This window comes from Prinia subflava, chromosome 1 (genome assembly GCF_021018805.1).
Source record: "Prinia subflava isolate CZ2003 ecotype Zambia chromosome 1, Cam_Psub_1.2, whole genome shotgun sequence".
Taxonomy (NCBI): Eukaryota; Metazoa; Chordata; class Aves; order Passeriformes; family Cisticolidae; genus Prinia; species Prinia subflava.
In genome coordinates, this window is record NC_086247.1 from 43,404,345 (window position 1) to 43,426,571 (window position 22,227).

The window sequence follows — 22,227 nt, forward strand, 5'->3', positions numbered from 1 at the left end:
AACAGTATCTTAATAGAACAGATTTTCAAAACTGTGTTCTCTTGCATTTTTGTTCTTATTGTATGCAAATCACTGCAGTATAACACGTTTGGACATTCATTTTCAAAAGTTTTCATCCCCTTGCTCCCTTGGAGTCACTGCCAAATATACTCAAAGCAATTTCTCGACAGGAACTAAAGCACTTTAAATCTGTAAAACGTGGTAAATTCAATTTCACTTTCCATACCATCTCTTCTGCAATTTTATCAAAATATAGCTATTATGAGCATGTTATGAGGCTGCCAACAAAGAAGTGCATGGCTATGCTGTGCAAACAATCACACAGATTGCGTTCTGTTCTGTTTCCTAGGAACAACAGTGAATTCAGTCCCACGATTACTTCTGGTTCACCTTTACATGGACTTTGAAGTTCTCTTGTTCTGAACTTTAGGTTCCACGCTGGAAGAACATAATTAAAATAAAAGCACATCTCCCTGTGCTTTGACACAGCAACAAGTATTAATTTATTAAAGCAGAAAATTTTACTATATATTTGAAGAAGAGGCAAATGCGTCTTTTAGGAAACCCCCACCAGCTGACCAGTTTTTCCTTATTTTCACTTCCTGCCCAAGTTTCCACTTGAAGGTCATTAGAGGACCTAGCAAGTAGACAGTCACCTTTGAGAATAAAAAGATGCACATACATCTGAACCAGGCAGCAATGGAAGACAACTGATTGATTTCCACAGTCTCTGGATAGCACATCTATCCTCTAAAAGGATAATTACTGTCGCTTGACTCTACACCCAAAGTATGCTGTTATCATGCAAGCTGAGTTGCTGTATCAGTTACTGTATCCATGCTCTGCAGACACAGACGAGCTCCCAGTGTTCAAACCTCCCTCTCCTTCCATTCCCAGTCCAATCTCTGGTCACCACAGGCAACGCCAGCAAGTCCTAACAGTGATTTAAGTGCCAGACCATAAACTCAAGTGAGAAGTGCATCAAGCTTCATCTTGCACTTTCTCCATGTGCACAGTGGCAGAGGTAACCCAGCTGACAAACTTCAGTCCTTCAGCAAAAATAAGAGGTAGCACTGGGCTGCCTGAGCAAACGACAATGCCTTTCTAAAGACAGACTACTGGACTGGAGCTGGCCCACAGACTCCTTCGGTAAGATACAAAGTTAAGACAGTCACTAACCCCTTTAAAAGCCTTGAACTAACAATCAAAACCCATCAATGTATTTCCCACTTTGACACTGGAAATTAATTTAGCCGGCACTTGAAGCTTTGTAAAGATTACACACCATTCCAAGACCATTTTAAGAGATAGCAGATATATAGAACATATAAACACTGACCTTGTTTCTTTTAACCCTTCTTTCTGAATGACTTCCAGTATTTGTTTTGCAGTCATTGGTGAGTTGGGATACTTTTCCAATGCCTAAAAAGAAATAATAAATGTAAGTGACAAGATGCAGCTGTCCTGAAAGGTTATGTGATCCTGAAGTTTTTACGCAGTCATTTATAAAAGGCAGGGAATGATAGCGTTGAGACTGGAGTCCTCTGTTTGTTGGAAAGCCAGATACAACCCAGGAAACTGCAGCAAGAAAAAAATTTACTTGCTGCTTTTGTACATCATCTGCTACATCTGCCTAGGAAAATTCTTACCAGGTTATAAATAAAAGAGTTGGAATATGCAACTGGTTTTATGACACAGTGACAGACTCTTTCAGGCATGAGGGGAAATACATAAAACACAAGAGCCAAAAGGAAAAAAAACCCAACAAAACACTAACACTTTATTTGATTTTTATTACTTTAGAATTCTTCGAGGTCATTTGACTATTCTACACTCAGCTTTACCACGACCTCAGAAGAAAATTGGCTTAAACCTTCCATTTGTAGACCAGGAGCTCCTGTAAGAATTGACACAGTGGGGTTTCCATTTTAAAATGTCTTTTTGTTCTAAAAACAATGAAAAATGAAGCAGTCAGGACAGTCACAGAACACAAGATGCTACATGACAGAGTGCAGTATATTTTGCCAGTTCAGCTCAGTTTTCCACTCCTTTGCCTTTTCCAATTGAGCCCAAAGTCCTCTTTCCAAACTCAGTCCTCTTTACAGATTAGAACCATCTAGTAAGAATTGTTCTGATTTCCACTTCCTTTTTGTCCCCATCAGTTTTATGCTGTTAAACAAACAGCCACTCTTTTGCTCATGTAAAATGCCAGACTGATAGCCCAAGAAAATCAAACCCTTCAATCAGCAGTAAAAGGTGCAGCACAGGCCACAGCAATCAAGCTTCCCAGGGCATTTTGCCAATATATCTCAGCCAGAACTTGCATTTCTAGCCACTGTAACTATGAAATCAGTTTGGTCTAATTCAAATCATCCTGAGCTTCTCTGTAGTAGTTAACAAATAATGGAAATTGTGAAAGCAGCTACTATTATGTGGATACCTGCCCACTAGGAACTAGAGACACCACCACATCATATCACACAAGTGCAACTGTGAAGGGTGCTGGCCAGGGCTGTAATTCAGCAGCTCACCTAAAGCCAAAGAGTGCCTACTCACTACAGCTTGACCAGCTCAGCCCTTTTCTGCCATTTTACTCTTGTGATTTCCCGCCTCTTCTCTTTCACAGCCAAAATGCAGTTTACCAAATCCTTCAATTCTTTGTTACATATGAGCTTTTTATCCTTTATCTTTCAGTTCCACAAAGTAAAAGATATAGGTGGAAGTTGCACTAGAAAGGTCAGGGAGCTGAACTGAGCTTATCTTGTGGACATCAATAGGGTAGATTCAAAAGGGCCCCATCAGGAAAGGAAAACCAAAAGGTGATTTGAAAGGAGAAAGAAGAGAAGGTTGGAAAGAGCAAAAGTACAGCAATGAGTAAAGACAGAAGAAACTGCACAGGGCTGGGAAAAGGGCCATTGCACTCAAGGGAACAGAAATGATATGATGTATTAGTGACAAAACAACAATGACACATTGGAGAAATGACAGTGCGTGTAAAGATTAAGACTAGGAGGAGAAAAGATTAATGGTGTGGAGAGACAAAAATGGAAACTTTAACCTTCAGAAAGAAGACAAAGTATACAAGGTAAAATGAGAATTCACCAAAATAAAGTGAAAAGAGAACCAAACTGAGAACATTCCAGAGGGCAAACTGGAAAGGACAGGAGAGGATACTACACTGTACTGGACAAGGCTATGAAGGAAAGTGTGTGCACTTGAAAGTGGGGTTACTCACTGTGGAGGATTCCCTGTTTCTCTTCCTGAGTACAGTCCCCTCAGCACACCTGGGCAGCTCCTCCCTGCAATTGAGAAAATTTGGGTAGCCCTGTCCCCTTCTCTACAACATCACATCCTACTCTATAAAGTCAGTCAAAGGGCCAAGTATTATGATGAGAGTTTGACAATAATGGGAAAGAAACAATAAAGCTAAGCAAACATCAGAAGCCACCCTGTCCTGGACAATGGGAGAAGGCAGAGCAGTTTGTGCTGAGGAAGCTGCACTGAACTGGTTGTGGAAACAATGGCCAAACATACAGATACAGAAGATCACCTTCACCAAACAACAATGAAATCAACAAGTAGGATGCGTAAGACCACTACAGACAGTTTAATGAAATCCACAGGGCAGATTTCAAATATCACAGTATGAAGTGAACAAATTCAGTGTATAACGACAAATGGAAATGCAGACTGTTAGACAGGCTGAAAGTGCTGGAGTAAATAATTGCCCATTTGTATGGATTACTAGACAGGTAGTGTGGGCTGCACTTCATACACCCCACAAATTTAGTTCTGTTCATCCAAACCTTTAAACCCTGTTATTTAAAGAACTGTTCATACCCTAACTGAAAAGCATAAATTCTCTGACTTAAACACTGCTTAAGTTGAAAATCCTGTTATTATGTACATGATCACATTTTCTTTCTAGTAACAGAGATTAATTAGCAGAGAACCTTGGTAAGGATGGTTGGTAAGGATGGTTTTTTTCTGCCCCTCTCACCATGCTGTCCATCCTCATCATTGCTATTCCCCTTTCCCCAGTTTTAGCCTAGTAGTTTACCACAATAAGAAAATAAAAATAATTACTTGTAAAAACCTTTCAATGATAATATAATTTTCTTCCCTCAGTTATGGAAAACAGCATCAGAATATTATTAAAGATTCTGTGAGCTAATGAATACATTGAACTGTTAATTACACTAGTATCTCTTGCCTCTGTATCTCACCACTAACATTGCTAAAAGCCTGCGATTCCTTTTGCATTTCTAAGTCTTTTTAAAATAATATTAGAAATTCAAACTGAATAACTAACTGTGCCTTAAGGCAAACAACATGCTAAAATGCAGAAGGAATAATTAAGTCACAGGCTTCTTGGTCAGACATAGTAATGCACATCAGGGGAGGAAGACCTAATTTGTTTTAAATATCCTTCTTCTTCCTCCCACTCCATCCACCAACGCTCATAACATATATGGGCAGTGACTAATAATGCTGAAATTAAAGCACACCGAAGTACTGTTGTGAAGAACACGACTGTTTCAATATATTTTGTTAAGGAGGACAATGGCAGAAGAATGGTTTGCACTGACTGCAACCTCTATCACAGAAGATCAGATATTTATTCCTATTATTCCTGCTCTATTTATTCCTGCCATTCAACCACAGCCTTAAAAAGGGACAGCCGCTAAATAACTGGGACGAATAATGTGATACCCATCAGGACAATCGGAAAGAGAACAGAAGTAGTCACTGCACAGAACACATTCTTGGTGATCATTCAAACCCTGGTTAACATTGCTCAAGGAGAAGATGGCTCAGATCATACCAAGCACATTGGAAATCAAACCTCCTAACAAATGGTAGCAGCCTGACAAATTGTAGTATTTGTGTCACCTACAGGTATCAACTCACAACTTCAGAGATACTAAATAATCACACAGATGCCACAATTACTTGTATTCCCAGTTTCATTGGAAAAGTCATGTCAGTTATACGGGAAAAGAAGAAATACAAATTCCTTTCCTCACCATGGCATCTATCATCATCTGTGTGTTGATAACTACTTGAAAAAAAATCAGTTGCCACACCGAGATAAAACACTTTCCAGTGAACTGTTAGCAAGAAGACTCTAGTACAGAGTCAAGACTTTCAACTTTACATAAGAGAGAAATCCTGAATGCTCAGCTTGCCTACAAAATCAGATGACTTCTCTGTAATTGATGGAATTAATAGTTTAATTTATATACATAGTTGCTTGTGACTACCTGAACCACATCTCCTCAGTCATTTGCATTTTAGACACTGAAGAGAACACAGCAGAGGGACAAAGTGAAGAAAGGCAAACCAAAAAGCCATCCTCCTCCTACCTATGGCCCTCATGCTACCCACAGACATTCCTGCACAAAGTGGGAAGCTTTGCCTGCAGCTATCAGTTATCACACTGACAGAAAATAATTCATCTAAACAAGAACCAAGTGTATTCTGATACAGCATTGTGGTCCAAAAGCAATGGACAGACCAGCCTAGTGGGCTTCATGCTGATTGTGTGACCAAACAGTCTGAAACCAGCCAGAGCTTCTTCCACTTCTGGATGCTGCTGGCAGGGATCTGAAGGTCAGGTAGCTGACAAAAATCAGGATCATTTTATTGCAATAGGCTGAGCCACTAGTAGGAAATTGAAGCAGTTCTCCTTAGAACATTATTTTACAAAAGCCGAGGAGAAGGAGAAAGAGGAACAGTACAGTTATTCCCACTGCTCCTACTCATCAGCTAAAAGACAAGTCAGGCTGAACTACACAATGGACAATCTTTACTGTTCAAAGCAGCAGGGTGAATAGAAGAACAAAAAAAACAACCAAACAAACAAGCAAACAAAACCACCAAACAAACCCCCCTCCAAACTTTTTTTCTCCTAAGCAGAAAATATAAATTATTTTCTAGCCACCCATTACTAAATTGATGAATTGAAAGATGGAGTATCAAACAGGGTACAAGAAATAGCAGCATCTTGGAAAAAATCCAGCATTGTCTTCTACAGCTGCTTATGTGAGGTTAACAGGAGGACTGACTTCTATTGTGGGAAATGCCCCACTCAAATCTTTTGTGTTCATTTTTGATTAACAGCTTCAGTCATTGGGGAATTATAAGAAGCTTGGTAAAAGTTCAAAGCCCTTTGTGTGAAGTTGGAGAGGAGGGGAGGGTAGAGAGGGAGGGACAAAGAAAGTGCACAGAGATGGAGGAAGAGGCGAAAACAGCAAGGAGGGGTACAAGATACATGTTTTTCATGTATCGTGGGATGATTATAAGGGTAGGTGCACTATGACCTATTATAACACAAGTTCTCAAATAGATATTCACAGAATTCTTGCTGATAGTGATCAAGAGAAAGGTAAATGGTGGTTTCCAGATACTAAAATATTAAAAGAAGTTTAAACAGGAGTAACAATTCTCCTGGTAGGACTTTTGTCTTTGAGCAGCTGAAATTACAATAAGGAAATTATCTAAAGATCTAAGTAGAAGAAGGTGCATTTCATAAGACACGTCACTCTCAGTATGCTTCACACTATGAATTTGTCTTTGTAATTCACTTGACAGTACAGCTAAACAAGAAATAGAACATCAAACAAGGAAAGGAACACATGAATAACAAAGGAACACATTAAAAATACCATAACATGATCAAATATATTAAGTTTAAACATCAGTTTTGTCCATACTTGCTTGTCCACACTTTTTTTTGGTTCAGAGGTAATGCTGCTGACCAACAGAACTTAAGCAGTTTAAAGCACACTCATAAAGTAATTTTCCCCAGCTCTCTTTCAGTGAAAAGCATTTTATTGTTCCTTTAGTGTGAACTATAGGGAACAACTGGCCAAGTGTTTCCTGCAAGAGAATTTCTACCACAGAATTTAAAAGTTGGTCTGAAACCATCTAGCTTTGCTAACCTGCCAGATACATAAGGCATTATCATCATATTCTAAAACACTGAATGAAAGAAAATAGCAAGAAAGAAGCTGAATAGTTTCTTTGTTCATGCCATTGCTTTAACTGGATCATTTGAGGCTTGTTCTAAGATGTCTGAAACTTTTATTGTTCTTTCCAAAAATTATTTATAATGTCATATTTCAAATGGATATAAAGGCAGCTTTGGAAATTCCAGATAAACTGTACTCTTGGCATTTTGAATTCAAAAGAAATTGAATTACAATTCAGTTAAAATTAACATACAGTTGGGCTATTTCTTTAAAAGGCACAAGCTCTAACAGCAGTGACATCCTGCCATTGCTAATGGCCTCATACATCACAACAGAAAATGTAGGGTAAAGGTTTTAGATCTAAACAACTGACTTATTATAATAACTTATTGATCTTGTCTAACATACTGAAAAAAATGGAAACCTTTATATTTCTTTCTTTACTAATGCAATCAGCCTGTCCAAGCAACCAGGAACTTTCACTTACAGGCTCTGTCAGGACAGATCCATAAACACCTCAGTGACTGTAGCAGGATGAACCTAGGGAGCACACAGAATCCTATCAGATTTCTAAGATCAGGATCAAAGATACCCCAGTGAGCATGGTGTCAAACTTGCTGTCCCAGTATGAGTTCCACTGTTGGCAGCAGGATTACTAACAACAATTTCAGTTCAAGCAATGGAGCATCCAGACCCTCCAGAATGACTGCTTAGTTCTGACAGTGCACATTCAGTGCCAGTTCTGTTTAGCCATGCAAGCCATACCTCTCCTTGCATCCTACTGAAATACCCCATTGCCTCTCACTGTGCCCAGCCTTTCCCCACTCTCCAACTCATACTCCCACGTTCTGAGATGTTGCAATAACCCTAACTTCTCTAATTACCACCTTCCCACATCCCTACCCAAATACCTTTCTTCCCTAATCCTCACTACAGTACAAGCTTACAGGATATTCCTATGTGCTCTACCCCCTCAAACATGAATGCATTCACACAGATGCAGCTCGTGCCATGGGTTCCCCAAAACCTGCACACAGGCACTCAAGTGCTGCATAGGTAATCAGCACTGGTACCTTGCTGGCAGCACACTGGAGCTCTGAGGTGCTGACAGGACAAATTGTGATGTAGATCTCCACTGGCTTATGGGCCACATTCTCTTGCCTACTTAGAGTAGAAGTTTCACCAGTGCTGACCCAGCTGGAAAACTTGGGTAAAAGCTTCTAAAACTACAAATCATTATTTCAGAGAAGAGACAAGGAGTACAAAAAAGCTCTGCCACCCAAAAGTGTTACTGAAATCTGTACCCATTCAGTGATCACATAGACCATTTTCCTGAAATGCCTCTAATTGTGGCAGGGATAAAAATTCTCCTTTGGCACCTACTTGGTACAAAAAAAGAGAGACCTTTCTTAGGTGATTGGAACTAATAGAGCTGAATGGACACCAGTGCCCTGTCAGCTTCCTTTACATTACAGATAACAGAGGAAAAAACGACTATCAGTGTGAATATATTCATCCCTACTAAAGAAACAAACAAACAAACAAACCCTAAAAAACTAAGAAACACCAAACCTCAAACATATTTGTTTTCATATATGCTGTTTTCTCTATTGGAAGATGATACAGATTTTTTTTTCTGAGGCACTGAGAAGTTTGTTGTATAAATTATGTTTCAGCATTAGTAGGATAAAAAAAATAATTACGAAGAGCAAAACTTTACAGAAAAATCAACAGAGAGAATGAATATATGGTTGCTTCAGAAGCTTCCATCATTTTATTTTCCTCAGGCAAGCATAATGTGTAAGGGTTCCTTTTAATGTGAGAAATAAAATTCCTACTGGCTACTCTCTGAATGTACCAAATTTAACAGGAGGTGACAGTTGTGCTGATTTTCTTGCCATTGCTTTACTATCAGTGCTTATCTTGTTAGACAGTGTCCTAAAGATACTGACCTTAGACTTCCAGAAGGCAAAAAAGAAAACAGGAGAAAACAGAAGAGAAAATAGAAAACAAATAAAATATTTTAAACTATGCATTCTACATAAACATTCTTACATATTAGTTTTGACCATTTAAAACATTTCATCCTGGTAAAAACTGACTCACTAAAAGGAGAAGTTTAATGCTGCAACTGACACTGATTCCATTGATGCACCATGAATATATTTACGTCTATGGAATGTCTAATGACAGCAAACATAAAATCATAAAAATTATACTTCCGTTTTAATTGTATGGGATAGATGGTAAGAAACTAGCTCATGAAATTTACAGCATATTTTGATGCTTTGGTGAACAAACAGGCTGAGTCACACTGATCCTCTTAACCTTAGAAGGGAAGTCCATAAATTTCACAATTCATTTGTCTGGACTGTTCCTCACTCACAGATTGATATACCCTTCAAAATAATTAGTAAATGGACATGCAGAACATAACTAAGAATCCTTCCTAAAAATTATATCCCAGAAAGAATGACTACAATGTGTCTAATGCATGGAAAACACAGAATTAAATTTCTGAGAAATGTACAGTAAGTGATAAAGTTGAAAAAAATGTAAGTCCCTTGCAATCATAGACAAAACAGAAATCCACATTCAATTCTTTAAGTTCCCTCAGTACACCTGTTCAGGTACTGAGGGAAAATGAAAAACCAACATTTCCACAAAATGAAAACGGCAAACCATTAGTCCCACAAAATGAAAAATCTTGTTCCAAAACCAATGGTTTGGTTTTGGGGGCGAGGGAGAAGTGTTGTTTGTTTCAAACAGGACAGTATTCTTTCTTGTCTGAACAGACAATAGAAGAGAGCAGAGTTAAGAGTCCTTGCATGTTATGCACTTTTTTCCCTTGCAAATCCTGCACAATTATTTCACATCAGGTTTTATTAGTCTGAATCATGACATCAATACGCACAGAGTACAGTTCCCTGGCACAATCCAGATCTACTGGTTAAATTGCTCTGAGAATAGATATGATAAGTCATGTTTTTGAACTAAAGAAATACAGCCTTCTCAAAGAATGTATAAAGAGAGAATTCTTTTGTAAGCTGTCAGTGAGATTTTGCTATCTCTGTTAAATATATAATGGTTAGTGTCATAACGAAGATCAGCCATCGTGTTATGGCATTTATCTTCATGAGTGAAGAGAGGAAGGGCTACTGTGATTTATTCTGTCTCTCCTCATGAGACGATTAATGTCATAAGAGATTAGTCTTCAGTACTGACTTGTACACAGAATATAATACAGTGCTAGAGTGGGATGCTAAGCAGTTTTAATTGCCACAAGTTTGGAAACCCACATTACTTACATATGGCACGGTTGACAATTAGTCATCTAAGATTTTCAAAAATAGAAGAATATTTTGCAGCTCACTAACTCATATCCACTTTGTGTCATTATTTGTTCAGTCCTTCTTAGCAGTGTTTCCATATAGTCCCTTCCCCCAACTCATCACCTAAGTCCACCTACACTTGTCCTCTTAAAGGTATCATTTATTGTAAAGCTGAAGTCCATACTGGTGGTGTATGTCAATTTTTCGTAGCATTTGTTTAAAGGTTTAAAAAAATACACTATTTAACAACTATTACCAAGAAACATTTGTCACAACACAGGCAGATTAGTAAGAGTATATAATGGCTCTGTATCTAAGTTTGTGTAAGATGTATAAACAGCTTTCCTCAAGATTTGAGAAGTTATGTGCCCACCTCTTCCCAGGGACCTTGTAAAATAACCTGACCATCCTAACCTGAAGGTAATAATTTTATCACAAAAGCTTATCACCTTAGAGAAATGCACACAGAATGTTTTGTTTACATGCTGCTCGCTTCTTCTTATGGAAAAAAAATACTTCAGATAATACTGTGGAGAAAAAAAGAATAATGAAACAAAAACCAAACCAAAAAATCACCATCATGATAAGCAAAGATTCTGTTAAAAAGGGAAGAATTATTTTTCCCCTAAGTGAAAACATGAACATTACGCATTTTCTTAGATCTTCTTTTCTGAACACTGCTTAATCAAAAAATCCCTTGACAAAAAAGGGGATTTTTTGTTAAAAACGGAAATTCCTTACCATTGGTGTACATCAAACAGAACACATTATTAAAACCTCTCATGATTAAGTGTTATCTTTATCTAGGCTTCTCAAATATTGACCTAAACATTTTTATCAGGCTGTTAATCACATCCACGTTCAACATGAACAGCAACTGAGACCAGTCTTGACAGTCAGGTAGCAGGGCAACATTATGGCAGGGAAAAAGTATTGTGAAAGCTAAGGACATTTCTTATTGATGGCAAGTGGATTGGAGAGAAAAATCAATGGGTCCTCATCAGTACAACTGTCTACCAGCTGGATGCTGATTTTCCTCAGATTAAAACCAATAGGAGCAATCACTTGGCATAGGTGAACAAATTCAATAGGACCTCCAGTCTATAAAGGAGAAAAGCGAACAGTGAATTCAAGGCTGGAGCTCATGAAGAGACAAAATGTTGATTCTTAAACCAACAGTTTGCAATCAGATCTCAAAACAAAATACAGAACATGTCATTCCCTGTGGGGGTACAACCTGAAAGTGTTCAGTTGGAGGTTCCAAACTCCTGACTCGGCCTAAAGGAATTATTTCAAGTTGCAAGACTAGCTGACCCCTCCAAGTCAAGCTGGACTGGACCGACCGAGCTACAGTGTGAAATGGCCATCGGCCACACACATCATGCAACTACCACCAGCAAACACCAGAATCACAGCAAAGATTCCCCTCTGTTGACCAAAAAAATTGGTCAACAGAGGGGAATCACAGAGGATTTTATAAGGGAATATAAATGCAGAGACTTTGCATAAAGTTGGACTTCCTATTCAAGACAAGCTTCTATTTTTAACATCACTGTACATTTATCCTAAGACCCCTCACTATACACTGAGAACTGTTACCTTACAGGATGGTACCCGTAACCCAAGAAAAGCAAACAAAGAAAGCGTAAAATATGTCTGTTACACAATATATTCTCTCATGGGTTCTTTGGTTTCTCTATGAGAAACAACATAGGCACACATGAAGACCTGAGTTTTCCCAAAGTCACATCTCCTCAGTAAATGTAGGACTAAAAATTGTCAACTCTAGGAAATGCTACTGGCAAATAAATTCAATGTCTATGGGGTTTAGGCACATAATTTTACATTTAATGTTTTAGACATTGACAAGAATACATTTTAGCTGTAGTGAAAGATGACAGTGCCTTCACTTGGGTTTCTGGTTCTCTTGGTTTGAAAGACAGGTGTCTGCTAGGGAGGGGCAGGGCTTCCCTTGGAATGGAGAATTCAAACCCCTTCCCTCCAAATTATTATAATTCAGAAAATTAAAGGGGCTCTCAGGCGGAGGTATGGGGATAGGAATAACAGTTCTTTATTAGTATGTCTAACAAGGCAAACAAACAATTACTACAGCATTTATAATAAACAGAACCAGGAACCCAGGAGCAGCTTCCATGAGCGCAGGCGCTTTCCCCTGGTGCAGTTCCGCTCCCGGCCGGCAGTGGCGCTGCTGGCTCCCGGCGGGCAGGGCAGGTGTGATGATCCCCCCACGGCTGCAGGGGGTGCAGTGGCGCGGGCTTGGGGAGCACACGGTGATGGCGGCTTTGTCCCAGATGGGAGGAGATGGAAAAGATGTACCAGAAATTCCAGAGCTGAGGCTGAAGACGTGGCAGGTCTTGGCAGGAAGGGGGTTCAGGCTACAGAGCAGCAAAAAGACTCAGAGCAGTGCTGAAGGAAACAGTGGGGGCAGGGGACAACAGCGGTCCTGCTCCCAGTGTGGTGACAGGCCCCTCTTTTAGTGAGGCAGGGGATAACAAGATCCCAGTTCAGTGGTTGCTCCCAGGAGCAGAGGCTCACCTCACACCAGAAGAAAAACAGGACCAAGGTGGACTTCTGCAGCAGCAAAATGAGTTCTTTTCCCAAATGGCAGCTACACTGTCACTGTCAGAAGGCTCCTGATCAAGAGAGTTTCCCCTCCTGACTGTCTCAAGCACCCAGCCATTAGTGCTTCTTAGCAACACAATGAGAAAAATTTCACCAATAACAAGTAAAGAAAAGGAAAGGAAAAACTCTCAACCCCCCCACACTGGTGTAACTACTTCATACTCTACCTTTGAAACAATGAGAAACACAGAATCAGGTCGAAAAAGACCTCCAACATCATCGAGTACAACCTTTGACCAAACACCACCTTGTCAACTAGACCACAGCACTGAGTGCCATGCCCAGGATTTTTTTTTAACACTTCCAAGGATGGTGACTCCACCACTTTCCTGGGCAGTCTGTTTCAATGCTTAAACTCATTTCAGTGAAAAATTTCTTACCATTGTCCAACCTGAACGTCCCCTGGTGCAGCATGAGGCCATTTCCTCTTGTCCTGTTGCTGGTTTCCAGGAAGATTATCCCCCACCTGGCTACAGCCTCCTTTCAGGTAGTCGTACAGAATGATAAGGTATCCCCCGAGCCTCCTTTTCTGCAGGATAAACACTTCCAACTCCCTCAGCTCACTTGTGCGCCAGACCCTTCCCTGGACTCACTCCAGCACCTCAATGTCTTTCTTGTAGTGAGGGGCCCAGAACTGAACACAAGATTTGAAGCGAGGCCTCACTGATGCTGAGTACAGAGGGACAATCACTGCTGGCCACACCATTGCTGACAGAGGCCAGGATGCCACTGGCCTTTCTGGCCACCTGGGCACAGCTGGCCCATGTCCAGCCACTGTCAACCAGCACCCCCAGCTCCTTCTCCACTGGGTCGCTTTCCAGTCACTCTTCCCCCAGCCTGTGGCGCTGCCTGGGATTGTTGAGACCAAAGTGCGGGACCCGGCCCCTGGCCTTGTGGAACCTCACACCACTGGCCTCAGCCCATTGATCCAGCCTGTCCAGATCCCTCTGCAGAGCCTTCCTGCCCTGCAGCACATCAGCACTCCCACCCAAATTGGTGTCATCTGCCAACTCACTAAGGGTGGACGCAATCCTCTTGTCCAAATCACTGATAAAGATATTAAAGTGGATGGCACCAATACTGGCCCTGGGGGGAAACATCACTGGTGACAAGTCACCATTTGAATTTAACACTATTCACCATGGCTCTCTGGGCTCAGCCAGCCAGTTTTTAACCCTGCAAAGAATGCACCCATCAAAGCCATGAGCAGACAGTTTCTACACAAGAATGCTGTGGAAGCCAGTATTGAAGGCCTTACTGAAATCCAGGCAGACAACATCCACAGCCTTTCCCTCATCCAGTAGACTGGTCACAAAAAGGAGATCAGCTGGGTCAAGCAGGACATGACTTTCCTAAATCCATTCTATCTGTGCCTGATTCCCTGGTTGTCCTGTATGCGCTAGAAGATGGTGCCTTCCCAGACACTGAGGTCAGGCTAACAGCCCTGTAGTTCCCCAGATCCTCCTTCCAACCCTTCCTGCATGTGGGCACCCCACTGGCCAGTCTCCAGTTCTCTGGGTCCCCCTGGTTAACCAGGACTGGTGATAAATGCTGGAGCAGTATCCTGGTGTGGATCCCATCTGGCCCCACAGACTGTGGGTGACAAGTGGCACAGCAGGGCACTGACTGCTCCCTCCTGGATTACAGGGGGTCTGTTCTGCTCCCTCGCCTGGCTACCAACTCAGCAGGCTGGCTGCCTTGAGGATATTGGGTCCTTCTGTTGAAGACTGAGGCAAAGAAGGCATCAAGTACCTCAGCCTTTTCCTCATCTTTGGTTACAATGCTCCCCTCCCCACCCAGTAAAGAATGGAGATTTTCCTTGGCCCTCTTTTTGTTGTTAATGCATTTATAAAAACATTTTGTATTATCTTTCACAGTGGTGGCCACATGGAGTTCTAGCTGACCTTTCACCTTTCTGATGACATCCTTGCTCTCTTCTTGAGTTGTCTGCCCCTGTTTCCCAAGGTCATAAACTCTTTTTTTCTCCCCAAGTTCCAGCAAAAGCTCCCTATTCAGCCAGGCCTGTTCTTCTTCCCCCATGGCTCATCTTTCGGCACCTAGGGATAAGCCTGCCCCTGTGCCTGTATGATTTCCTTCTTAAAAATATGTCCAGCCTTCCTGGGCCCCTTTGTTTTTAAGGGCTTTTTCTCAAGATGATCTCTGAACCATTGTCCTGGACAGGCTGAAGTCTGCCCTCCAGAAGTCCAAGATAGTTTTAGTGAACCCCTTCCTTACTTTGCTGAGGACTGAAAATTCCATTATCTGTGTCACTGTGCCCAAGATGGCTTCAGACCTAGAGTCTCCAGTGGGAGATTCCAGGAGAATCTCTCCAATGGGAGAATCCAGATTTTTTTGCTGTTGTTGTTGTTGCTCTAGTTATAATATGGACAAGATAATTTCAAACCAGTTCTGAAAATTCTAATAGGAGATCTTACTACCAAATAAATGAGAAATTGTTTCAGATGATAAATTGGTTTTCTTTTTCAATTATTTCAAGGGCATTACTTGTAATTTCATCAACACACCTTTAGCCAAGAGAGACCATAGTACAACTTGTTCTAAAAATAAACTGAATGTAATATCATGTAAACATAGTGTTTTATTTCCAAGACAAAGGCCCTGTATTTTATAAAGGAGAGAAGACAGACTATTTTATTTTTAATCTTGGTGCTCCACTGAAATCCTTTTACTCTGAAAGTCTGAGAAAAATTTAAATTTTAAAGACAAAAGTTTGGGGACTTTAGCTGATGATATAATTAAGTGAATGGTAGAAAAATTAATACATAAACAAATTATATGTGATTTTATCACTAAATTGAGAAAGTGGGGCTTTTTCCTCATTTTTTGTTTGTCAGTTAGATTTGTTTTTTTACTTCCTTCACTATCTTTGCTATTCTGCTTCTGACTGATACAAGAACACCTCCATTTTCCTCACTGCTCCCCAACACAGTACTGTTGTTTTTCTCCACAGGATTACATCAGTATTACCCAGGCACACACTCTTTTCAACACATGACATGCCAACAGACATAAACCCAGTTTCATTCTCTCCTACTAATCCTTGAAAATGTATGCCAAGTGCTAAAAGTAATAAGCTTCATAACTATTATTATGTATGTATGGAATATTTAAAACCTAATTTTTTTTAGAACATTAATTCTCTGAATGCTTTTACCAGACCTCCTCCCTCTTCTTCCACACTCATATCTTTCTATAAAATTAACTTCAACAGTTAACAACACTTGAACTCACATATGAAACTTCTTGCCATAACAGCTCCAATAATGCAGATAACAGCAAACAAGTGCAGTGTTTTTTAAAATTTTCTTAAACTTTTTATTCTCTTTGCATCTCTTTTAGAAGCATTTCCCAATCACTATGCATATATACCAGCCTCAGTTATCCAACCTGCCACTTTTGTGGATCTCGCTCAAAATGAAGACAGGAGCATTATTTCACTCTATTTAACATTACTTTAAATAGCTTGAAACATTTTCCTACAGCTCAGACACTAATAAAATTAACTAGCACAAGAAAATTACAGTATGAAGCTGAGTCTGTCCTCATCAAGGAAAGTTAAAATTGAGTAACAATGATAGAGATATTATTTTCATGTTATTTTTTTATTTAATGGAAGTGTTACAGATTCTGAGAATTATGGAACCATAGAATGTTTTGGGTTGGCAGGCATTTTGGAGAACATCTGGTTTCAGTACCCCTGCCTTGGGCAGGGACACCTTTCACTAGACCACATTGCTCAAAGCCCTATCCAACCTGGCACTGAACACTTCCAGGGAATGGGCATTCACAACTTCTCCAGGCAACCTGTTCTTGTATGATTAGAAAGGTTTGATAATGTGTCAAACAGTCTATTTCCAAGCAAAACAGCTAACACTATGAATTGCTGGAGACAGAAATGTTCTATTATGCAAAATACCAATTATTTAATTAAAATTAATCTACAAAAACCTCCAAACAAACAAACAACTCCCCCCCAAAAAACCCTAAACTCCCCAACAAAGCAGGTCCCTGAAGAAAAAAGTTATTTTTATTACTATTTTATTTATTTTTACTAAGGTATCTTAGATTTTCTTTTGGTTTGTTCATTTTATTAAACAGATTAAAAGTCAGTAAGACAACACTTTTCTGATCTAACTTTCAAAATGCATACAAAACATTTTTGATCAACTGCTTTGACTCCATTACAATTTTTTCATAGTTCCCCATCTTCTATTGAATTTTTCACGGTGTAGTTCACAGAACATCTGAAAGACTACCTCTCTGGAGTCCATGAAACACAATAGCTAAAATCACGGCTCAGACACTGACTTTATTCTCAAGGCCTTTACTTTCTTGCATCACATCCTGCATCCTTCAGTCAATCATGCAACTGCTTGTTCACACTTCTCCCATATTTTACTCCCCTTCACCAGAAACTCTTCAGACTCTTCTCTTCATATGAGAGTTCTGAAGCCTCCTCCTCAAGTGCCAATGCTGCTGGGACGGGAGGCTAAATTAACAATTCGCAATGGTTGCAGTGAGCAGCAAACACTTACTGCCATGGCCTGATCAGTAGCACAGGTACTGAGAAATTCCTGTGCAGGTACACTTTAAATGCAACACTCGTCACCGATACATGTATCAAAGGCATGCAATAGCTTGCACAGACAGACTGATAAAAATCTCCAAGTCTACCTTGTGAAGCCACAACCTTCTACTTTTAAAGTGCTTCCACAAATCCAAGCTGGAGCATGTTTTAACATCACAAGCACTTAGTGGGGCTCACTGTCACTGAAACATTGTTATTACAAAGAGCAGGTAAGATCACTCCTCATACGACAACTGCAGCATTCAAGATGGCTCCAAGCAGTAATTCCATTTTCTTTCAGTGTTTGCACCTTGGGAGCCAATCCCATGCTCTAAAAACATCAGATTTCAATAACAGACTTTCTTCTAGAGACGAGGGACATCAGTCCAAGACAAAGTCACAGGGTTGGTTATCCCTGACATTCCACTCGGGATGGGTAGCTCTCATTCCAAAGCAATGGGGGAAGTTGGCACTGAGTCAGCTGATCCCTCAACACTGACTGGCAGAACAGGATTTTAGCATGAAGAATCTGACTGCAAGATGAAACAACCACAAAACTGGGCCGACCCGAGAGCTGGAAGCAGCATCCATTTCTTGCTATTGATAATTGTCTACACAAAGGATGCTGAGGCTCATTATGAGCAGATCAAATGTCCCAGGCATGTAGCCTCATTTCTGTGATTCTCCCAGTCAGTTTCACAGGCCTATAACCCAATACCTGAAAATTTACACATATAAATATATATATATATATATGATTAGGACTGCAAGTCAGGAATTCGAGGGACTACATCAAAACATTTAATCTTTATTATTCCCTCCCACCAAATATTTGCTCCTCGGATATCCAGCAAAAAGCTCTTTAGCTGTTGCTCAGGAGGGCACCTTCAGAAAGGTGCATACCTATGGAGCCATGGGCCATCCTGAAACAGGTAACAAAAAGGTATTACCATCTCTTTAATAGTAAATTATTTGAAGATTTCTTCTACAATGAATTCTGAGCTTATTCCACACCCAGATGATGAGCCTCACTACATTATTCTACATTCTAATTTTTAAAACAGAAGACGTGCAGTTGCAAAATGTCTCAAAAATCTGCATTATGAATGAAACAAATGATGGAATAGATTAGAATGCATTAAGCCCTACTGCTCTATGTACAAATCTGCTACAGCATTGCTGCATGAAACACTCAAAAAAATCAAGAGACTAAGCCCAAAATGCCTCCAAAAAACTAAGAAAATGGATGAGAACCATTAATTGGATACAGAATTCTCAATCTGTACTAGGAAATTGATGTTTTCTGTCTAGTCACTGTCAGAAAAAACACAATGCATCTAAATTCTAAATCATGCTCATTGGACAACTTTTCCTAATAATTTTATTTTCTTCATTCTTCCATTTTTTAAAGCAGAATATAAATTTTCACTAAAAGAGCAGATTCTGGCAAAGTCCAGATAAGCTAGTATCAATACCACAGCTACTTCAATAATAAAAGTTAGTAATTTTATTGATTTCACAAAACTAAAGCTAATTTGCTTTATATGACTTCCTTTCAAGTGTAAACAGACAAGGTGACCTTGAGGCTCTTTCCAACTCCACCTTCTATGATTATCAAAGTAATGCTCTAATTAAGATGCTTTTCTCAACTGAAACTCCACCTTCCAAAGAGGTCCTCATTGGCCTTATCAGTTTAGAATTTCTAAGTGACAGAAATGCCAAACAAGATTAAAGAAGCTAGTATGATCAGAGAATGTAATGATTTTGAGATGGCTGCCAGAATCTTGGTCCAGAAGAATGACAGCAGGCTATGGACAAACAAGGGTCTATTTTTTCCCATTACTCTTGCTAGGTAATATTGGCAGGCAGGCATAGTGACATGGAATGTCACATGCTTCACTGATACAGCAGTGCCAGCAGGTGATGGATAACTGAATTTTAAGGCATAAAAAGAATTAACATTTATCTAAAAATAGGTATCAACAGACATTCAGTTTCAATTTATGGGACAGAAAAAGAAAAAAAAATAAAACCAGATGGTATCACTTAATGAAAAATAGTTAAGTACTTTGGCAACGATAGTAGTAAAGCCTCATCTTACATAAAAAGAAGGTTTGAGTCACAAAAGTAGGAACAAATCATATGGGACATTAATTTGACTGTGATTTACTGGACTAGACATTTCACAAGGCATCTCATCAAATATGTGAACCACTCCACAGTTAGGCAGGTTCTCCAGGCTGCTAGGAGTCAGCTGAAATGGAATCAAACTTTGACCTTCAAATGTTTGATATATACTTCAGCTAAGGCTCTCTTCCCTCTCTAGACGTCAAGTTACACGGGAAGCTAACTAGGATAAAACAATTATAAACCCTGATTGATTCATTAAATTTCTAATTCTGTCTATAAGATCTAAGCAAAATCACAAAAAAGAAAGAAAATAGCCTTGAGTTTTCTAAAGTAAATAACCTAGTTCTCCAAAGCAAATAACCTAGTAGCTCAGGATCTTGTCTGTCAAGGAACACTTCTGAAGTTGTAGAGGTTTGGGAAATGTTGTTATCTGTAAGTCAGACTATGTTCAATGGGATGCAACTGTCACCCACTGGATAATGATCTCTAGAGCTGACCCACTACAAGCAGTGAAGAGAGTCTCATCACAGGCTTGTCTAGACCAATCTATGCATACAGGAGGAGAAGTTTCAAAACACAGCACGTAATATGGACCTTCTAAATAAATCACTTTCCAATGACCCAAAATCGTGAACAATAGTCTAGGATGTGACGTGGAATATCTTCTACACAGAACTATTACCCAAACCTCTAATGAGTGTGATAATTCCAGAGCAACAGACTGAACTGTGGCTGCTGATCTCGGCAAATGTCAGACAGAAACAAAACTTGATGCTACACTACAAAGCAAATCTTAGACACCTGAGGTACAAGAGGCCACATCAGTCATAAGATGCAATGCAAAAGCTGGATCCCATACATTAGAAAAGTGAAGTAAAAGGTCTTCCAATGTTGAGGGAAGTCACATGCCAGGGTCAGATTTCATCCTGATGAGCTCAAAAAGTTATAGAGAGCTGAAATCTTAAGTCAAAGGATGAAAATATCAGATCACCCAGACGTTCCTGTCCCAATGTCAGAAAAACCAGAGCTTGCTTGAACCAAAGTTAATGGAGCTCCTCTAGTCCCCTTCAACCCTAAGTTCTATCTATCCCTGACCACAATCAGTGCACTGACATCAAAGAAGCTCCAGGAAGACAGCATGCACTGCCAGATGGCTTATCTGTCTCCTGACAGATACGATGTCTGAGCTACAGCCCTATCACCATTCAGAAAGTTGTAGGTCATCCTTTCAAACCAAAATTAGCTGCAAGTAATCAGTAGGCACCTCTCTACTGTTTCACATTCCCAGCAAGTACATCTCCTAAGACAGGAACTTCAGCAACAGAAAACTATCTGGCAGGACTTCCCAAAAAGAGAGCAGCCTCAGAGGGCCAGTATGTCAACAATTTGGGGTTCTCTGGGGACTGTAATTGTCATTCAAAGTTGGGAAGTGATTAAATGACCACTTATGACCAATCTGTTGTGCTTGAGCAGCAAAAGGATTTGCTACCTGAACTCATAGCATGAGCAAATTGCCTGTAGGAGGATGAGCTGCTTATTGTTCTGTCTTTGCGTTGGAAGCTGACCCAGAGTGAAGGCTAAGATTGGTTTCTTCAGTTGGCAAGTTCCTCAGAAGGAGAGTAAGTCTGGCTTTCCACCTTGAGAACAACATGCTACCTGGTCCAGACCAAAGTACTGCAATGGCATGGCTTGGATACAGGGAATTGGGGAACTGGGCTAGCAAATCCAAAGCTACCTAGCTGTGAAGGGTGGTAGGGTCTTGAGTCTGGTTAGTGGAAACTATTTCACTGTGGTTGTACATGCAACTGACCTAATCTAGTCTTGGAAGAAGAAAAAACAGAACAGTTTTTTCAACAGAAAATCCAGTGTGTCAGGAAAATATTAGCTCTTCTACAGAGAAAGGTAAGCCAGAAGACATTGGAAATATTCACTGTAACAGGGAACATTAAATCATACCTTAAGGCACTGAGAACACCTCCACACTATTGAGAAACACTCATATTTAGGTTCCTGTTAGGGTTTTCTCCTATGTTACCCTGCTTTGAAAGAAATAATGTGACATTACTGAGAATAGGTCCCATTCCTGGGTAAGGTTCTTGCTTACCTAAAGGTCTGCAATGCCAAGGTTAAAGGGCTGTCTCAAAATAAAGAGTTAGAATCTCATTTTTCTCAATCTACCCTAGAAAAATGCAAAAGGTGACCTGAAATAGGTGACATTGCTTGTAGATGGTTTTTATTTATTTGTTTTTTAAATAAAACATACTAAAGCCACACTTATTCCACACTAACCAAATAAAATATTGACAACTAAAACCACAGGAGGTAGAAAAAAAAAAGTGCATGTTCAAAATTGTCTAAAAACTGCAAAAATTACTTTGAATAAAACAAACTGGAGGAAACCCTAGAGCCAACCAAACTAAAATATGGCTCTTCAAAGCAGCATTGATTGTGGATCAAAGGGAAAGGCCATCAAAACTGCCCAAGCCACAATGTTTCTGCTTGTCTGAAAAAGAATTAACTCGGAACAAATATGAAAATAATAGCAGGTCTCTGTTAAGCC

General features: G+C 39.9%; 1 protein-coding gene across 1 annotated transcript in view; it reads right to left on the reverse strand.

Annotated features, from left to right (window-relative positions):
* ASXL3 (ASXL transcriptional regulator 3) overlaps nt 1-22,227 on the reverse strand; it is a 126,298-nt gene that overhangs the window by 98,867 nt on the left and 5,204 nt on the right. The window contains exon 2 of the mRNA XM_063394808.1: nt 1,340-1,422. Coding sequence (XP_063250878.1) covers nt 1,340-1,422 — 83 coding nt within the window. The remainder of the gene's footprint in view (nt 1-1,339; nt 1,423-22,227) is intronic.